This window comes from Mustela lutreola, chromosome 5 (assembly GCF_030435805.1).
Source record: "Mustela lutreola isolate mMusLut2 chromosome 5, mMusLut2.pri, whole genome shotgun sequence".
Classification (NCBI taxonomy): domain Eukaryota; kingdom Metazoa; phylum Chordata; class Mammalia; order Carnivora; family Mustelidae; genus Mustela; species Mustela lutreola.
Genome location: NC_081294.1, coordinates 60,058,639 through 60,078,459, shown reverse-complemented (window position 1 = coordinate 60,078,459; position 19,821 = coordinate 60,058,639). Strand labels below are relative to the sequence as shown.

Here is a 19,821-nt window from a genome sequence, read left to right as displayed (position 1 = left end):
TTTCTTTTTTTTTTTTTTAAAAAAAAAAAGATCTTATTTATTTATTTGACAGAGAGACAGATCCCAAGTAAGCAGAGAGGCAGGCAGAGAGAGAGAGGGAAGCAGGCTCCCCGCTGAGCAGAGAGCTCGATGTGGGACTCGATCCCAGGACCCTGAGATCATGACCTGGGCTGAAGGCAGAGTCTTAACCCACTGAGCCACCCAGGCGCCCCATTTGTTATTTATTTGCACACAGATTATTCACATAAGGTATATTATTCCCAGAGGAGGGTGTGTCAAGCATAGACCCAAGCTCATGACACACATGACCTCATTCAGGGCTCATAATCCCTGAAAGGTGGCCCTTAGTAGTAGTATGACTCCTATTTTATAGATGAGGAAACTGAGGCTCAGAGAGCTTAAGTGTATTCTCCAAATCAGACTGCTATTCAGTGGATGGACCAAGATCCCAACCTAACCTGTCTGACTACAGAGCTAACAGCCCAACCACCCATTTTCCAGCCTCGGATAGAACATCAGTGGATCCCTTTCTGTGGCTCAACATTAGCTCCATGGAAAGTGTGCTCATGTTTCTGCTATTGGCGCCCTTCCCCTCCTGCTCTGGGGCACCGTCTTGTCATATCCTTCCCACCCTCTTCCCCTCTAGCACGGTCACCATGTCCCTCAAAGGGATAGGACGTGGGAAGAGGAAAGTCTGGAGGAAGAAAATTGACCACGGATGCCACAGAGCAGGGCTCTGCCACCAGCTCCATCACCTACAAGCTGAAATTCCCTTAATATCCTAGAGCCTCAGCTTTTTCGCCTGTAAAATGGGAACACTCATGGTTCCTAAATCACAGGTTTGATGTGAGGGTAATCAGAGTGCGAGTAAGGCAGAGCCCAAGCGTCAGTTCTTCACAAATATGAGTTCCTTCCTCCTTTCCCTTCTCTTTTCCCTCAGGAAAACCTCTTTATTGCATCCCCACATCTAGAGAATGCTACTAATAACCCTGATGGGAGAGATTTTGGGGTGTGTTGGTATAAGGGCCCAGACCTCTTCTTCAGGCTTCTCTATATGGAAACTGAGGGGTAAGAGCCTAGGGGAGAGGTCACAGAGTGACCAAATTCAGTTTACAAAGCAGGTTGTTTGGTTCCACAATTTAACACTCATCATATTCGTTTGCTCAACTTAAAATTATCGGTCGATACTTTGAACTCAGGAAATTCTACCTAAAATCCAGATTTGGGGATTCCCTTTGAAAAAGTAGATCTGGCCACACCAGGCCCACAGATATTTTATGCAACGTCTGGAAGCTGCCACTTTAGGTAGGTGGGGGGAGAGGGACTCTTGGGTTTGCTGCAGTCCCCACTACTCCTTTTCACACCCCACTCACCCAGCCCAGGGCCCTTCCCGTGTGGGTTGTAACCTGCCCGCCTGTCTTTGTTTCAGAATCTGACAGAAAATGACATCCAGAAGTTCCCTAAGCTCCGGGTGCCGTAAGTACTCCCCCCGAATTCCTCGAATTCCTCGTGTGTTGGGGAATGAGGCAGGAACGGGAAGTCTCCAGGGAGCGCCGAGATAGTTAATCTACGACTGTTGGTTTGAACTGGGAGAGTGAGCAGGAAGGGGAGAGGCAAGGGCAGTGTGCGGGAAAGAGAAGTTCATGACAGGTTGAGAAAAAGCAGCAACAGATTCAGCCCAGCTGGTGCGTTGCCTGCTCTTGCCAAAGACAAGCCCGACTGGGGACCGTGTTTTCATTTCCTCTCTCCCAGTGGGGTGGCTTGGGCACCAGAGTCACCAGATCAGCTTCATGACAGCGTCACAACAAATCAGTGATTGCTCAAGCTTTCTGGACCTCAGTTTCCAGCTTAGGAAAATGACAGAGCTGGACTAGATGGAGAATGGCCATAGACATCATTCTGGCTGTCAATACTCATTGCTTGAATGGCTTCCAGGGGCACCGTCCTCAGAAAAATCCCAAGCAAGGGGCGGCGGGGGGGCACGTGATGCATTACTGAGGTCCCACTTGGGTGCTGAAGTGAGATGCCTTGTGCACCTCGTGCCCTGTGTTTTCATCCCTCTAGTAAAGGTCTCACATGATCAAATGCTTACTGGAGACAGGTGGGTGATACAAGTGTATAAAATGGGCCAGGTTGAAAAATACAAAGTCCTCTCAACTTCTTTTTCCTATTTCCACCTTTGGATAGACTATGGGTATGAAGAAATATTTCCCCACTATAAGAAAAATAATAGGACAAGAAAAATAATAATGAGGAAAGAGGTCATCAACACAAAGCCTCACTGTTGGTGAAAAACTAGGGAGTGGTGGAGACTGCGGCAAATCAGATAATATTTTCCATCCTGAGAGAGCTGCAAGTAGTTGGCTCCAGTCCATTTGGACCCAATGATGCCTAATCTTCGAACTTACCAAAAATCCCCAGAAATATTGATTTTGTGTAATGTATTATTAATATACACCATAAGCATGTAACAAAATATATCTATGTAATATATATGTGCCTAGTCTTGGGTGCACTTGGGTTTGCATCTCCTGACCCCCATACAATACTAATACTTCCTTCATTTAATGGACTGCTCCCAGATGCAGAGAAAATGTGTGAGGCCTTTGTTAATTATTCAGTCTACAGATATAAAGGACAGAATCCCCACTCAGGACGCTCACATTCTAGTGGGAGGGTCAGATATACAAAGCACTCCTACCATGATTATGACTGTGTTGTGGTACATGCAGGTACCTGTTCTGTGCAGACATAGGAAGGCATGAGTCACGTTCCCTGTGACATTCAGGGAAGACTTTGGGGAGGCAGGGAAGATAAGTTGGATGCTGACATACACCAGGAAGGGTTAGATTTAAAAAAAAAAAAAAAAAGAGGTAGACATTCTAGGAATGGGCAATGCAAAGGCATGAGCACCAGGGAGTTGAATGGAACAGCCAGTGGTCATGGCAGGTCAGGGAAGCTGGGGCACACATCAAGCAAAGAGCCAGTAACTGGTCACACATGAGAAGGGTCCCGTGAGCTGTCCTGAGGAATCTAAGAGGCTTGGGGAGGTGAGGGCCACAGGGACAGCAGGGAGATAAAGCTGGTGTCTTGGCTTTCTCCGGGCAGTGTAAAAGATGTCAGGGGAGGGCCCAGCCTCAGGCAGGGAAGCCAGCGAGGGGGTGAGGGGCATGAACCCACTCATGGGGTAGGAGCCTCGGCAAGGACAGTGGCCCTGAACATTCAGGGCAGAGGGGAGTGAATCAGAGCAGTGGAAGGAGAAAGATAAGGAAGGCCCTTTCAGCTTAGAAGATCCTTTTTTACCTTAAGGCTGAGCTCGCTTGGTGTCTGGAGCTATGCTGGAGTGTCTGGAGGAGGGGGCGTGTGAGACGTGGTTGCTAGTTATTGTGGAAGGAGGATTGTAAACACTTGTACTGGGGTGCAGGAAGGATGGGGCATTCCTTTAGCCACTTGAAAATGGAAACAAAAAGTCCCTCCAATGTGTGCCTGTGTGCCCCAGACAGCTAGGAAGCTGCCCACGGAGCATGAAGGGGAACAGGGAGTAGCGGGGAAGGCATCGAGGGAAGGTCCGGGCTGCCCTGCCTCTCGAAGAGTCGCCGAGCTTGGTGGATGTGGATAACAAGCGCCAATCCCAGCTCTGCGTACAAGGGCTCTGCTCCAGGGATGAGTCCCTCGTCCACTCTCAGTTTCCCAGTCTGTAAAACAAAGGAATGCAAGAGGGGAGGCTCACTCTTCTGAAGGTTATAGTTTTAGGTTGAACAGGCAGACAGGAGAGCTTAGTGAGGGGAAGGGCAGGCTGCGAGGTCAGAGTGCTTGAGACCCAGGGCTTCCACTCACTAGCTGTGAGTCTGCGAGCAAGTTATCTGGGTTCCTTGAGCCTCAGCTTCCTCTTCAGTAAAATGGGGATAACAGCAGAACCTACCTCAGAGAGTCAGCCAGAAGGTGAGAGGAAATAATGGGGAAATAATAGTAAGCACCAAACAAGTGTTAGCGGTTCCTGTTATTTTATGCAAAATCCCAATGTTCTCAGTTCTCAGTTTTTCCTAGTCATGTTATTCTGAAGGGGGAGCATTGAGGACCAGAAAGGCATGGGTTTTGGAGCAAGAGAGAACCAACTTCTAAAGAAGGCCCTGCCTCCCACCAACCGTGGGACCTTGGGACGTGGAACCCATCAACCCTTGGAGCCTATGTCCTCATCCGTAGAAGGGAAGAGAACTGACTCTGGGGGAATGTTGGATTTTAAAGGAGGTGCTGTCCTTGGTGCAAATAGAGATTCAATACTGATTTGTTTTCTTCCCTTGTACATAGGTTCATTGGTCATAATCATTACCCTAAAGGGCTATGGGAAAGAAATTGTGTTTATGTACAGCAGACCAAAACAAGATTATACTTCTCTGAATATTGGGATTTTCTTCCCACATGCTTTAAAAAAAAAATCTCTATTAAATAGATTTGTAAGTAGGCAGATACTGGTGAGGAAGGCTTTGTCTGCAGATATGGTTACTCTCTCGGACAGTTCCTCCCAGAAACACCCCAAATACTGTAATGGAGGAGAGGTTTTATTATTTTTTTTTAATTTGTATTAATCTGACAGACAGAGGTCACATGTAGGCAGAGAAAGGAGGAAGAAGGCTCCCTGCTGAGCAGAGGGCCCAATGCGGGGCTTGATCCTAGGACCCTGGGATCATGACCTGAGCCGAAGGCATAGGCTTTAACCCACTTATCACTCAAGCACCCCTGAAGAAGTGTTTTTAAATAAAACAACAGAGCCTCCTTTATGGGACTGGCTTAAAGCGCACGGGTACAGCTGAGTCTTATTTGGCTCAATCAGTAGAATACATGTCCAAGTCTGCTGATGCCTATTTGGAGTTTGTTTTTTTTTTAAAATGTGAAAAGTTTTATATTTAAATCCATCATGTAACTTAAAAAAAAATAAGGAGAAGGGGGTGTGGGGTAGTGGTGTAGACGACAGATAGATGTCGGAGGGGTCTATAGCCTGAGTTCCCACTGTACCCATCCCTGATGGTGGCATTGGGCTAGGAAAAGTGAAGATCCCATCAGAGAGGGGATGCAGGAATATCTGGTTCTCTGTCCGTCCTCCTGCCGAAGCTGCAGGCCTCCTACTGGCAGAGGCAGCCTACCTGAGAAACAGCAGTTTCTCAGGAAGGAGGGAGCGAGGACTGAGGCAGGGACCCAGAGGTAAGTAGGCTATTCCTGGGCCCCTTAAAGAATGTGACCCAGCCTCCCCACAGAAAGGCTACAGTGACAGGTCTGTCTCCCACATGCTCCTCTCCTCTCGCAGTCACGGGCTAATCCCTGTCCTGGTAGGCAGTCTTCCCCACAAGAGAACGGCCTCCTCTCAACTGATGGTCACTCCTCTCCCAGAGCAAGTCCGGAAAACCTGACCTCCTCGCTCAGCCCCACGTTACACCTGCTCACGTGGCCCTTGGCAGATCCCTCTCTTAGTGCCTCGCTTCCCTGGTGGTAAACACGAGAGTCATCTGCGTACCACAAAATAATTGTGGGGCACAAGGAGAATACTACATGTAAAACCATAGGGGGTCCAAGGCTGAGAAGCGGGGAACCGCTAGGCCCTCCCACACGTGGTTCTCCCCTGAGGCCTGAGATGACAGTGAAAGGCACATCCGTGATTTCCAGGACCCACACCTGCCTCCTCGGCTGACAAGGACAGAACTTCTGGGGGTCTGGCTCTTGGTTCAAGGAGGCTAACCCTCAGGGGCGGAATCCTGTGTTCCTTTAAAGAAGGATGAAATCCATTCGCAGCAACATGGATGGAATGAGTCGGTCAGAGAAGGACAATGACCATGTACTTTCACTCACAGGCGGAATTTAAGAAACAAAAGAGGTGAACCCTAAGGGAAGGGAAGGAAAAATAAAATAAGGTGAAAAGAGAGAGGGAGAGAAGCCATAAGAGACTCTTAACTCTAGGGAACAAAGTGAGGGCCACTGGAGGGGAAGGGGTGAGGGGCATGGGGTTACGGGGTCACCGACATGAAGGAGGGCACGTCTGGGTGTTACATGCAACCGATGAATCACTGAGTTCTACCCCTGACACTAGTAATGCAGTAAATGTGGACTAACTTGAATTTCAATGACATCTAAAAAAAATAAATAAATAAGATAAATAAAATAAAGGAAGAAATGCAGAGCAAGAGCCAGAGCCAGAGTGAGGATGTGTGCTGGGTGCCCAGGGAGCGGCTGGGATGGGGACGGAACAGGCAGGCAGTGAGGCAGGTGGAGAGGCCCAGGGCTGAGCAAACAGACTTTGCCCCTTCTGGGCCTGGGAGCCTGTTGTCCTGGGACGGAGCGGCGTGCCCCCAGTGCAGGAGCGCTTGAAAGAGCGGGAGAAGGAAGTTCCCCAAAGCTCTTACCATGAGAGCTACAGGGAGACATGCGTATACACCGTAAGCCTGGGAACATGACAGGAACCCAGGTGACAATGCAGGCAGCAGAGATACAGCTTCTGGGGTAACTTACTCTTCCTGTGCTCTGTGGGCTCTGGGACTTCCTCTCCTCTTCTGTTTCCTTCTGCCCTGGCCTTCTCCCTCCTCCCTCCCTGCCCTCCTTTCTGCCTGCCTTTCTTTTTATCCTTTCTTTCTTGCTTCTCTGTGACCAGCCAAGTTGATTTCGAAATGCAGGGAGGACCTCCACTTGCCCTTGGTAAATGCAGCACAGGGAACCGCTGGAACGGAGGCCATCTCCGCCTCCCCCATTTGCCCCCCCTCCTGCTCCCCCACCTCCTTCCCCATCTCCTCCCCCTCCCCCCCATCTCCTCCCCTCCCCCCATCTCCTCCCCCTCCCCCCATATCCCCCCCATCTCCTCCCCCTCCTCCCCACCTCCTCCTCCTTATCTCCTTTCTTTCTCCTCCGTAAAATTAAAAAATATATTTTTAAAAAGTCCAGGGATACTAAGAACAACACAATTGATTTCACCACCTTTTCAGACTATCAGAATCACCAGGAAGCTGGTTGGTGTTACTGCCCCCAGGCCTCACCCCCATAGGTTCTGATGGGTAAAGTCTACCACGAGCCTGGTAGTCTGTGACATTCAGCGGTCAGGCTGGTCCGGAATTCCCTCACCAAGGCCAACGCTCTTACCTTGCTGGTGAGGAACTGGGGCCTAGGGAGGGCCGATGCCTTGCTGGAGGTCATACAGTAGGCGGGCTTAGGGGGCAGGATGTCACAGCCAGACTCTGGACAAGGACCCACACTGCGTCTTCCAGCAGCACCAGGAAGGGCCTGGGACTGAGCAGTTGGAGACACGTCCCACAGCACATTACGGCTAGGACTGCATGGGACCCACCTTGCTGCATGGCTCCCCTTCCTGTCGGAGGCTTCAGCCCCAGCTTGGGGCCCATTTATCCCTAAAACAAGGCAAAGCACAGTTATGTCTACCTGCTGCCCAGGGCTGGTATTAAGTGAGGCCTGAGGTTTGTGGGGAGGAGGAGGAATGAGTCACCTCCGGCCACTCACTGTCACTTGGTTCTCTCTGTGGGTGTGAGAGTGGGGGCCGGCTCTGAAGGTTTGCTTCCACCCCCCTGCCCCATCCACCTGCAGCGCTCCTAGCCGGCCTGGCAGGCTTTCTCTGCGGCCTGCCCCAACAGGAGGGTGCCAGCAGCCCCTGTTTTGCCCCACAACGGCCTCAGCCTCCCCCCCCCCCACTCAGCATTCTGTCACCTCTCTGCTCCTCCTCTATAGGGCCTGCGGTTTGACATTTCCTTCCTTAGCCAGTTCAAGCCCCAGAAGCCTCCAGCCTGGCTGCTAAAGATACTGGTGAGAAGGCTACCACAAAGCGGAGGAGGTCTTCCCAGGATCAAAGCAGCTTTGTGAGCTGGTCAGAGCCCACTGAGGTCTTTTGGAAGGGCCTCTGAGGGGCAGCCCCACCCCCTTCCCAGGGATCACAGCTGAAATGTCATCCCCAAGCTGAGGCCCCAGGCCCACTGCGCTGCTTTTCCATCGCAACCGTGCCCCACCCACAGCTTCCAGCCCCGCTGCCCGGCCCCCACCTCCATCGCCTGTATATCGGCACAAACCTCAGCTAGAATTTCACTTCCTGCAATGTTCATTGTTTGTCTCTTTCCACTCGCATGAAAGCTCCCTGAGCTCAGGGGCCTCTGCATGGTTCACGGAGGCACCCCGAGCACTGGGCAGAGCTCCCAGTACCTTGAAGGCCCTCAGGGCACCCCGTGGAGTGAAGGCCTGTCTGTGTGGGAGGGGCTTCTGCAGCCACCAGGGCCTGACCCTGACTCGGCCAAGGTGTGGCCACCAGCAGGGCTCCCTCGGTGGCTCTGAAGGATCTGTTGCACCCCACATGGCCGAAGAGGGAGGAGAGGTACTGCCTCAGCTTCTCAAAGTAATCGCTTAAAGGAGACAAGAGAAGTGTGTCACAAGGGCTCTGGTGTTGTAATCAGGAGGCCAATGCCAAGTCCCGTCTCCTGCTTTAAAGCCACTGCCCCGTCTGGGCCCTGTGAAATCCCCGTGGCCACAGCACAGGGGAGGACTAAACCTTCCCCTCTTTCCTGCTCCATCCCCGTAAGTCCCCAGCGTGTTTATAAAACGTACCCTGTTATTCTATGGAGAGAGCAGGGCTCAAAGTAGCGATCAGCCACTTCCTGGGACCGGGGAGAAGTGGGGGGGCTGGAAGCCAGGGGGAGTGATGAGGGAAGCAGGGACTAGTGGATGCTCAGGACCACATTTGCTAACTTAGCAAGTTTGTTTTAGGCCAAACTTGTTACCTTGTGATGGTCACTTTCCTGAAGGAATGTCGGTCTTCGTTCATTCTCAGATGGGCCACAGGCTCACTGGCCTCAGCTCATGGGGAGCTCGTAGCAGAGAGGAAACTGACACAAGGCCACGGTGTGTTGAAAATGGGCTGCCCTGGTAATGAGGGAGCCTGGCTTCGGCGGAGGGGGGTTTTATCACTAGCCCACCCTGTGAGTCTCTGTGGCCTCATCTATAAAATGATATTGGTTTCGATCATCTTTGAGGCTCCTCCCAGCTGCCCCCAAATCTCTAGGAAGTACTGAATCCGTATTCCCTTGGTCTGAGTGTTCCCTTGGTCTCATCGGTGGGCACTAAGGAGGGCTAGAGACTACTGTCCTGGAGCCCCGAGAGTCCCCAGGGATTGGACCTTTACTGCTAGGGTGTGCTTGAGGGGCAGTCCTTCTCGTGAAGGCCCTCCCTCTTCTGGGGTTTGAGCATTTGCTAGCTCACAACACCCGAGAACTGAGAGTATCACCAAGTATCTCCAAGTCCTGGCCAAGGTTGGCCTTAGGACATGGGTGAATCAAGGAATCTCCCACTCTTTAGGATGTGCCCTGACTGGGAACGTTCCTCCAAATTTTATTAAAAAAAAAAAAAAATCCATGTCACTGAGGAGGAGGCAGCGGGGGATGGGGGAATGAAAGAAGCTACAGACCAAAGAACAGCTCAGCAGAGCTCCTGTCGAACTCTGCGACAAGCTGCTAGTTCCTCTAGGTTTCTGAGATGGACTGAGGGTTCCTGGAAGCCTGACATCCCCACAGGGATGTTAAACCAAGAGTCAGCCCCAGGAGCAGTAAGACAATAAAATACACAGTGGTCATATCTGGGTTGTAGGGCTCCAGAATTTCAGAGAAGGGGAGCCGGGGGAGAGCTGACAGGTCTGGCCCTTCCCAGAGGGTCTTTGAACTTCACTGAGGATCTGAGCGAGCCCAGAGGGCCTGCGGGGCAGGAGCGGGGACTGGTGAGGGGATGAAGGTGGGAGAACGTGAGAAGCAGAAGCCCCGTGGAGGCTGGTCCTTGCTGGCCCAGTGCTCAAGGTTACGCAGATGAGGGAACGCCAGGGCTAATGAGAAGGTTGGGCTGGGGGAGAGATGCTGGTTTTGTCACATTGGCTATCTTTTACCTTGTAGGATTCTCAGTAAGTTAAGTCAAGAAATCAACAAGAATGAAGAGAGAAGGAGCATCTTCACACGCAAGTGAGTGGGGGAGCCAAGATTCCAGTAATGCTGTAAGGAAACCCAAAGAATTTTCAAACCCAAGTGGAACCTTCAATGGGAAGCACAGGATAGTTTCACCCCAATTTTTAACCGGCAGCCCTCCTCTGGCCCCAGGGTCTTGAAGCTGGTGCCAAGGAGGAGAGAGGGAGTTCCTTTTCTCTGCCCTCCATTCTATTCATGGATCTGTGGGTTCAGGGGAACTTCCCTTAGAGATTCAGGCAATCATGAGCCCCCAGTTATGCCACCGGTGTGACTTTGATAGTTTCCAGAATTTTCGGGCAGCCTGGCCCAGGTTGCTAAACAACAAGGACACCAGTCCTCGATGGTGAGATATACCCCGCTACTGGGGTCTCCTTGTGCAGGGCAGGATGGAGGAAAGAGGGAGAGGTCCCTCAGCCAGTAGCAACATTAATACAATGCTGTTTGCCTTTGCAGACCCCAAGTCCAGCGGTTTCCTGAAGAGACAGGTAAAGGTGTCAGGGGTGGGAGTGATTGCTTTTGGTGGCGACAGGTACTTTGGTTCTTCTGTCTGCCAGTTCCAGGGGCTCCTGGGGTGTTGTGCAGGTGACCTTACTCATTTGCCTGTCAGGCACTTCTTTCCCAGAGAGAGGTTTGGCTCCAGGCTTCGAGCAAAAGAGGTGTTACTCTGCAGGGTGCCTGGTTTACGGCCCCAGCTTTGCTGGGAGCCTCTATAGATCTGAAATGAAGAACTCTGGAGGGGTGGGGGGGGACATGGGAGGACCCAGGCTTAGACTGAGCGCCTGAGCAAAGCCACTGCCCCTCCATCTGGGTCTTTAAAACTTTAACGAAACTGTAGGGATAGGTCCCCTGTGTCTGTGTATTTTAAAGCCCTCTTGGGGGACTGTTCTGTGGTGAAATGTTGGGAATCACCACTGCCTTCTGGTAGCATGAGCTGCTCAGGTGGAAATTCTAGAGCTGATACTAAACCAGCCCCCAGGTATGAGGAAGCTCGGATGAAGGCCAGGGATGGACAGTGGTGTGGGGGCACAGCAGACAGATGGGGTGGTGCTGCTTTCCTTCTAGGGGCTCTTTTTGGCACTGACAATGGTGTTATCTTCTTCTGCAGAAAGCCATGAAGAGGACAATGGGGGCTGGTCATCCTTTGTGAGTATGGCGTGGGCTCTCCTACCCTTGTAGCGCTTTGCATGGCACCTTTGTAATAAGGAACTAGCATGATGCCAAAAGGAGCAAAGTCTTCTAGCAAGATGCCAGTATTACCCTCCCCTGGGTGTCATAAAATGTGTTCTGTAAAAGCCAGATAGTAAATATTTCCAGCTTTGCCATCCACACGACCTCCAGTTCATCTGCTCACCTCTGCTCCTATAGCACAAATGTAGCCATAGATGATAGCTGAACAATTGTGCTTGGCCGTGTGCCAATAAACCTTTATTTACAAAAACAGATGGTGGGCCGGATTTGGCCCATGGGCTAGAGTTTCAGATCGTCTCATTATTCACTACTATCACCCCCATAGCAGGACCTTTCCAAACTCCCTCCTCTAGATGGGATACACTAAAGTAGCTTAAAATAGCTTTTTTCATAGACTTAAGTCCTCACTGGTGACACAGAAGCAAAGAGATTTCAGAATCAACTATTAGCCCTAAAAAGACCTCAGGGAAAGCCCAGTCCAATTGGGTTTTATGTTGGAGGGGTCACAATGACTACTTTGAGAATCTGATGAACTCTGGGTATCCTCTCCCCAGAAGATTGCTTCCATGGTCATTATGTTGGACTCTGGCTAAGAAACTCGATTATGGCTAGGAGCCCAGTGTGTTCATTTTACAGATGAAGCAGCTGAGCCCAGTGGAGAATGGGACTTACACAGAGACACACAGCTAGTTAGAGGCCAGCCTGGGGCCCAGGTGGCCCGATCCTCAGCCTAGTGGTCTTTCTGGTAAGCAATTGCCTCAGTGCCTTAAGGAAGCTGGTAAAACATGCCTTGTCCTATTGGGATTCTGACAAAAGGAAGCATTACGTTCAAAAATGCTCACCAAGTCTCTACTTTCTCTAAGAAGACAAAGGAATTGGCAAAATTTATTTTGGTATCTTTGCCACTGCAAAGGGCCATGTGGTCCCTTCTTGCAGGAGCCCAGCCTGAGGCTAATGTCCTTCGCGGTCTCCAGGGACACAGCTTTCCATTAGCCACTGCTTCTAGCTCTCATGGGTTCTGGTGCATGCTCAGCCCTGCACAAAGCGCTAGGTGGGCAGGGATGGAGACAATCCCCCCAACCCTCTGAGCCTTTTATAGTATGGATAACACTTACACACAGCAGAACATGACTAAGAGCAAATACATGCATGCAAACTTAGGAGTCAAATCACTGGGGAAATGCACTGTTTGAGAAGTGGAGAGGAAAAGCCTTTTATTGAGAAAGGCTTCCAGGGTAAAAGGCTGATAGAAAGTGGAACAATGGGGCTTGGGTATGTAGGCTGAGACAATCTAGGGATTCCTTTGTCAGTCAAGGGCAGTCACTGGGGCCACTAGGGAGAGAGGTGGAGACTACTATTCCCAAGGCCTCTGATTCAGGGGTTCCATCCCCTGCTCTCAAGTTATAGGAACACAGAAGACAGGATGAAGTCTTTTTTTTTTTTTTTAATAAGACTATCATTCTTCTTCTTTTTTTTTTTTTTCCAAAGATTTCACTTATTAATTTGACAGCGAGAGAGAGAGAGAGAGAGAGAGATATCACAAGTAGGCAGAGCAGCAGGCAAAGGGAGAGGGAGAAGCTGGCTCCCCACTGAGCAGAGAGCCTGATGTGGGACTCGATCCCAGGACCCTGGGTTCATGACCTGAGCTGAAGTCAGAACCTTAACTGACTGAGTCACTCAGTCACCTATGAAGTCTTTCTCAGAGTTCAGGAAGACACTCAACCTTACTTTGCCTTCTGATATTTTAAAAAATATACCTCAAATCAAACATGAACACAGGAATCTTTCAACTGAACAATTTGGATGGTCTTTCTTAAGTCACCTAGCCAAGCTGTGAGGATTTCTAGGCTACTGGAAATCACCTTTCCTCGTCAAAATACAACCTCCCACAGCTTCTTTCCACACTGCCCTTGACTTTAGAGAACTGCCCTGAGCTCCCCTATTACCCACTGAACTTTGGTACAAGAGTTCTCAAGTGCTCGTCCCCTGCTGCGGCTGATGGTGCCACTCTGCTTGGGAAACCATTACTACGACTGTCCACTTTCACGAGCAGCCTCAAAGGCATTTGCTCAGTCCCCAGGGCTCGCTTTCCCTGAGACCTACAAAGGAGCACGCACAAAACTCAACACAACGTTTAAAATTTAGAAAGAGAGTTTCTTCTCAAAAAAGCAGCTTTAAACTCAGTGTCAGACGTCGTGAGTAATAAGCTGCTGTTTCTCCGCACTTCGTTCTTCGCAAAAAGAATTGCACAGCCTTGACTCTCCCCTCTCAGACACAATTTAATCTGCCTTCTAATGAGCAGGCTTTGGTTATCTGGTTTCCCCATTAGCATGGCCTTCCACACTCACTGGGTTGTAATGAGAAGAAGGTTTTGAGCACAGGCACGCCAAGAAGAGAACAATTAACTAGCAGGATTGCAAATGCTTCAGGCGTTTAGCCTCCCTCTTGGCGCCGGAATAAGAAACATGTTTCCTCGACACAGAGCTGGCTCTCCCACACCTCTGTTCCCGTGCCCTCCTCATCTCTTCCACTATTCTCTCTTGTGCCTAAAAAGTGTAGTGGAACATGCACTGGCCTCGTGGCCTAAAGGCCTTGATGGAGGTTCCAAGTCCATGACTCCCGGGCCCTGAGATCTTGCACTCCCCAACCTCAGTGTCCTCATCTGTGAAATGGGAGTGACCGTCTGACTGCTTCCGCCTCCCACGCCAGGACCGTCACGAGGCTTGGCAGAGAGAGAGTCCCTGAGGGCAGGCACCTGGGTGCCACAGGGCCTCCACAAACCAGTCTGTCCCCGTCACTGTGTTGGCAGGAAGAAGATGACTATGAGAGCCCCACGGACGATCAGAATGAGGATGACAACGACGACTACGAGTCCCCCAACGAGGAGGAAGAGGCGCCCGTGGAAGATGACGCCGATTATGAGCCGCCGCCCTCCAACGACGAGGAGGCCCTGCAGAACTCTATCCTGCCTGCCAAGCCTTTCCCCAACTCCAACTCCACGTACATCGGTAAGGCCCTGGCTGCCCTCGCCCACCGAGCCGACCCACAGGAGGCCCGCACCCACGCCGTGCAAAGGGGTCCGTGGATGCCGGCTCAGCCGCCTCCTAGCTCTGTGGCTTTGGGCAGGTGACTCCCCCTCTCTGGGCCTCAGTTTCCTCATCTGTGAAATAGGATAATAAAAACGTAGCCCACAGAGGTTTGCTGGGAGGATGGGAACTGTTGCCGACAAATCACGGCCTGTGGTTGCTGATACCGATGCTAAGCTGCCATTTCGGGGTATTTTCCAGCAATAACTCACTTTGTGCAGGAATTAGGGACTCGAGAGTAGCTTCCTATTCCACCCCGTCTTTTGGCCAACTTGTAGTTCCATGGCATTTCCACTCCCAAACGGCTATGGCTACGGTCAACGTAACAGTGCGAAGGGGCTTTGACCATCACTTGAGAAAATGGAAACAGTATTTAAGCTTTTTATGGTCAGTCTTTTCCTACCAGGCTGTTTTTCCCTACTTCATTTATCCATTCAGCAACGATGACTGGTCTCCTCTTGTGAGCCAGGCAGCATCCTAAATGGCGAAATGTGAAATTATCAGGAAGGAAGACATAGGCCTTGCCTCGTGGGTCTTACAGGCGAGGACTACTAGGCAGAAAGGGGGCTTCTGCACTCTTGCCCAGCAGAGTGTCACAGAGTCAGCTAGAAAGTTGATGATCTAGACTCTGAACCAGCCCTTCCCCTTAAGGGAGGAGACAACAAAAAGAGGAAATGGGAAGGAGAGGTCAGCCCAGAGCATTTGTGAGGGGAAAGAAGGGGACCCATGACCTGAGCCATGAAGGCCTAGTTAACCCAGGCCTGTGTGTGTGTGTGTGTGTGTGAGAGAGAGAGAGAGAGAGAGAGTCTGTGAGACCCAGGCTGGCCTCGGTGCTGGTGAGGGTCCGTGGGATAGGATGCTCCCTCCCCCCAGCACAATGATTCTTAGAACCCGGCAGGGGTCTGCCTGTCCTGGACAACACACCCTGCTTTGGTTGGCATTTCTGCTTTCATTTCACTACCCTACTGCTCTTGTCCTTCCGCAGACCGGCCCCCCTCCAGCAAAGCCCCGCAGCAGCCGCCCGTGCCCCCGCAGAGACCAATGGCTGGGCTCCCTCCTCCGCCCGCAGGCCGGAGTCACCCGGTAAGCCTCCTCGCTTTCTTCCTTGGTGCTATGTCCACTTTGATCCCTCCTTTGCCAGAGAGAAGACTCTACGTATCTTTATCCAATGCTGACTAGTAGGAAAAGATTGTATATAGGCTGGGAACCTGCAAGCCCAGGCACTTGCAGTGGTGGTGGGGGGGTGGGGCTTGGGGGTGATATGCTAGTGATTTTCACTTAGGTCGTAGGGCCTATCACCGGCATTTTCTTTTTAACCAAAGCAATGTAAACAACTTCAATAATGAGGTATTGCTATTATTTCCCAGCTTTGAAGTTAATAAAAACTGTGAAATAAACTCAAGGGACCAAGGTTAGTAAGTCGCCCCCATCCCTGTCTCCTGGGTCCCTAGCACCTTCTCTAACCTGCAAGACGTGCGCCACCTGCCGGGCAGAAGAGGAAATTCCGCGAGCCGTGGCTTGAGCCCCGGAAGCTTACAGTGCAGGGAACCCAGAGGGAGAGAGACAGGCAGCAAACTGCCTCTCCCTCTTTCTTCAAGCTTACAGCTTCAGGTCCTGTGAGTCCAGTTAAGTACCCAGAGAGACCCCGAGAAATTCAGGCTAATATGTTAACAGTTGGAAATGTGTTTTCTTCGTAAGGGATCCGAGCACTTTAACAGCGGTGGCAATTGCCAAAATGTCAGGGCTGGAAGGAATGTTGTTTTCCCCAAATCTCAAAATGCAGACCACACCACAGTTAGGACGTTTCATCTAAGCATATAAGGCTTTCTCCTGCTTGTCCAGTTTTCTTGCAAAGGGGCTCAGGGAGCCGAATTGATCTACAAAGCATTTTGCTTTGAAAACTGAAGGCCTCCACCTCCATTACTGGGATGCAGAATTCACTCATTTGGTCAACAGATCGCTATTTGCCACTACTGTGTGCCAAACAGTGTTCTAGCTGCTGGGACTAGAGCACGGACAAGACAAATAAGGTCCCTGCTTTTATAACACTTCCATTTTGGTCAGGGGAAGACAGATACTAAACAAGTAAGTAGATGTATGCAAAAGACAATTTGAGCAGTTATGTGTGGTTAGCGAGACAGAAGACCCAGTAACATGATAATGGGTGTAAAGGTGACACTGAGCTGAACAGAATGGGCCAGTTGTGACAGGAGCTGGGCAAGGAACATTCTAGGCAGAAGGAAACACAACCACTGAGATGAGAAGTAGGGCATGAGCTTGAGATCTTGCAGGAACTGTAAGAAGACATTTGGAGGGGGAGCCCAGTAGGCACTGGAGAGAGGAGTCTAAGAAGTTGGAACAGTGGACACATGATGAGTTTTTACTGTGTTCCTATGTGATAGAGGCCGCTTGAGGGCTTGGCAGGGGACTGACATGCTCATTTCCCTGCCATGCAGGTAATGCCCTGGATGGAAGGGTGTGGGATGGGGGAACTCAGGTAAGAGGTTATTGTCCAGGAGAGAAATGACAGGAAAGTGAACAGAGTCAGACAGATTTGGGGCATTAAAGCCATAGGACTTGTGGATGTATCCTAATGAGATGCTGCTTAACATGGATCTTTTTAAAACAGCCACTCCCTCCACCCCAACCAAACCACGAAGAGCCTAGCAGAAGTAGAAACCATAAGACAGCAAAACGTAAGTATGGGGACTGCCTTCCCTTGCCTACCAGCACACCTGTCCCCTCAGCCCCAGCCAATGCTTTATTCTTGAAATTGACTTCAGTCTTTTTCCCTTCCAGTTCCTGCTCCTTCCATAGACAGAAGCACGAAACCTCCCCTTGATCGTTCATTAGCCCCATTTGACAGAGAGCCCTTCACACTAGGTTGGTATCTATTTGATGCATAGTGACAATGGCCAATATTTATAGAGTGCTTATGGCATGAATTTCACATGCGCCACCACGATTATAATGGTACCAGGATGTAGGACTATGGGCATCATCCTCATTTCAGAGACGAGGCAACTGAGGCCCAAAGAGATAACTTTCCCAGTTGACTCAGCTACCCAGTGATGGGGGTGGAGACTCAACCTGAGATCAGATGGACTGCAGAACTCCAACTGTCAGCCCTGTGCTGGGGCTGCCTCTTCATGGGGGCTGGGTGTACCCACGTCTCATTGTCCTCCGGGAGGCTGCGCAGAGACAGGAGGTCTGGGAGAGCTGTTGTCAGGTGCCGAGGCTGCTACTGAGCGGCTTACTGACCGCAGGGACCATATGTGTTCAGAGTTGTCTCCTTATTTGTAAGGCAGCAGTTCTTTAGGGAGAAGATGCCTGATAAAACTCCAAGGTGCTATTCAAATGTCAGGGTTGTTTATTGTTGTCATGTGCAGTTGATCAAACTGTGGACATACTATAGTCTCTTCCCCCCAGAATCAGCCCAGAGTGTTCTTAGAGTGTGGCCACCTGTCTATAAAGCTATTTCCAATTCAATTCTAAAACTTAGCAACTGTTTGTTGAGCACCCCTCTGGGGGTGAGAACTTTACCTACCAAAAATAATTTACCTACATTATCCTCACAACGATCCAATGAAGGGAGTGAAGTATTCTTCCCGTTTTGCAGACAATGAAACTGAAGTTGACAGAAGTTGAAGAACTCTCCCACATTTGCATAACTCACTGTTGGATTTGAACTCAGGTCTTTCTGACTTCAAAGTGGGTGCTCTTTTTCCAGTGACATCGTATTACAGTCGGAGACCCTGGATCTTCCTTGCTCTGGGGTAGAGAGCTCTGGGGAGGGGGCTAGGAGTCTTGTAGGAGAAGGGGCCCCAAATCCCGGCCACACCCAGCCTTCCTGACTGGCACTCTGAGCAAGGCAGTAGTCTCGGGTGGCCTCAGGTTCCTCTCTGTGTGCAAATGAACCTCAGTTCTTTTGCTTGCTGCGGTTTCCCCAACTGGACCACAGCTCTGCTGACTCAGGCAAAGCTCTGTCAGCTGTTTTTGAATTCAGAATAGTCTGCTGCAGAGGACTGTTCAAATTATGTGACAATGGAGACAGGGAGATTCAAGTTCAGATCCCAGACCTGCTTACTATCAGAAGCAGACATCAAATCCTTCAGAGTCACCTTTTGAACAAAAGTTTCCTCTTAAAAGATTCTTTTTTTATAAAAAATAGTTTGTGGGTTTTTTTTTTTTTATTTTTTAAAGATTTTATTTATTTACTGAGACGAGAGAGAGAGAGAGAGAGAGAGAGAGAGAGAACAAGCAGGGGGAGGGGCAGAGGGAGAAGCAGATTTTCCACTGAGGAGGGAGCCCAATGATGCGATGCAGGGCTCCATCCCAGGACCCCGGGATCATGACCTAAGACACCCAGGCTCCCCAAAGAACTGTTTTTAAAGAGACCCTTTCTTGACAATACATACTCTTGATTGCTTCCTTGTCCATGATGTTTTGAGAGTGGCTCTTAACAGGGACTCCTAACAGACTGTGCCGAGAGAATATGCATACATCAGAAGATTTAGAAAAAAAAAAAAAGAAAAAGAAAATCGACTTAAGCCCAAGAATATAAATCCAAATTTTCTGCGTAACCCTGTAAAGTAGGGTTTCCATCCTAAGCCAGAGTGTTATGAATAATAGACATTTCTTAGACCAACAAAACTGTCTCCTACTGGGCAGTGAGCTCTTCACAGTAGGACGGATTCTTAGGACCTGCCAGGACCTGGGCTGTACATCCTGCTGTGAAAATCCCATCATTCACCTTGGGGTATTAACTGCACAGCAGTATGGGAGAGATGAGGGCAAGAGGAAGTATCTAGCAGTTGTCAGCACCTTTGGATTGTGTGCCTGACCCTGCATATAAATTGTCACCGAATCCTTACAGCAAACCTATGCATTTTTAGGCTGTAATCCTCATTTTACAGGTAAGCAAATTGAGACTCAAAAACCTTAAATGACTTGCTCAAGACACAGAGAATTTGCTCGAAGAGCTGGTTAAATGCAGTTAAGTGGTACTTTTTATTGTACTGGAAAAATAGGGCATATCTATGTGAAGGGACTTCAGACAGAATAAAAAATAAATTGCTTTGGGGCACCTGGGTGGCTCAGGGGGTTGGGCCTCTGCTTTTGGCTGAGGTTGTGATCTTAGGGTCCTGGGATTGAGCCCCGCATCGGGCTCTCTGCTTGGCAGGAAGCCTGCTTCCTCCTCTCTCTCTGACTGCCTCTCTGCCTACTTGTGATCTCTCTGTCAAATAAATAAATAAATAAATAAATATCTAAAAAAAATGGCTTTGACCAATTTGGCAATGCAGAGTTCTCAGGTACACCTAGCATTTCTTTAGGGAGTCTGCGTGTCGTCTGTTCCAAGAAAAAAATAAAAGCATGAAAGAAACCAAACCCAACCAAAATTAAGACAAAATGGCTTGCACCCCACCAGGAGGATCTCTCAAAATGCTCTTCCCCAAATTAAAAGTTTTTCCAGAAAGTAAGTGTAATACTTTATGTAATGTCCAATGTACCACCGGATTGGGGTAAGATTAACCCCTCCAGGGCAAATATCAGATAGAGGAAGA

The 19,821-nt window shown here is 49.9% G+C and overlaps 1 protein-coding gene across 1 annotated transcript in view; it reads left to right on the top strand.

Annotated features, from left to right (window-relative positions):
• Positions 1–19,821, top strand: part of LCP2 (lymphocyte cytosolic protein 2) — a 43,293-nt gene that overhangs the window by 9,308 nt on the left and 14,164 nt on the right. The window contains exons 3-10 of the mRNA XM_059174278.1: positions 1,430–1,476; positions 9,915–9,980; positions 10,437–10,468; positions 11,089–11,126; positions 13,981–14,179; positions 15,243–15,340; positions 16,887–16,953; positions 17,057–17,140. Of these exons, the coding sequence (XP_059030261.1) occupies positions 1,430–1,476; positions 9,915–9,980; positions 10,437–10,468; positions 11,089–11,126; positions 13,981–14,179; positions 15,243–15,340; positions 16,887–16,953; positions 17,057–17,140 (631 nt within the window). The remainder of the gene's footprint in view (positions 1–1,429; positions 1,477–9,914; positions 9,981–10,436; positions 10,469–11,088; positions 11,127–13,980; positions 14,180–15,242; positions 15,341–16,886; positions 16,954–17,056; positions 17,141–19,821) is intronic.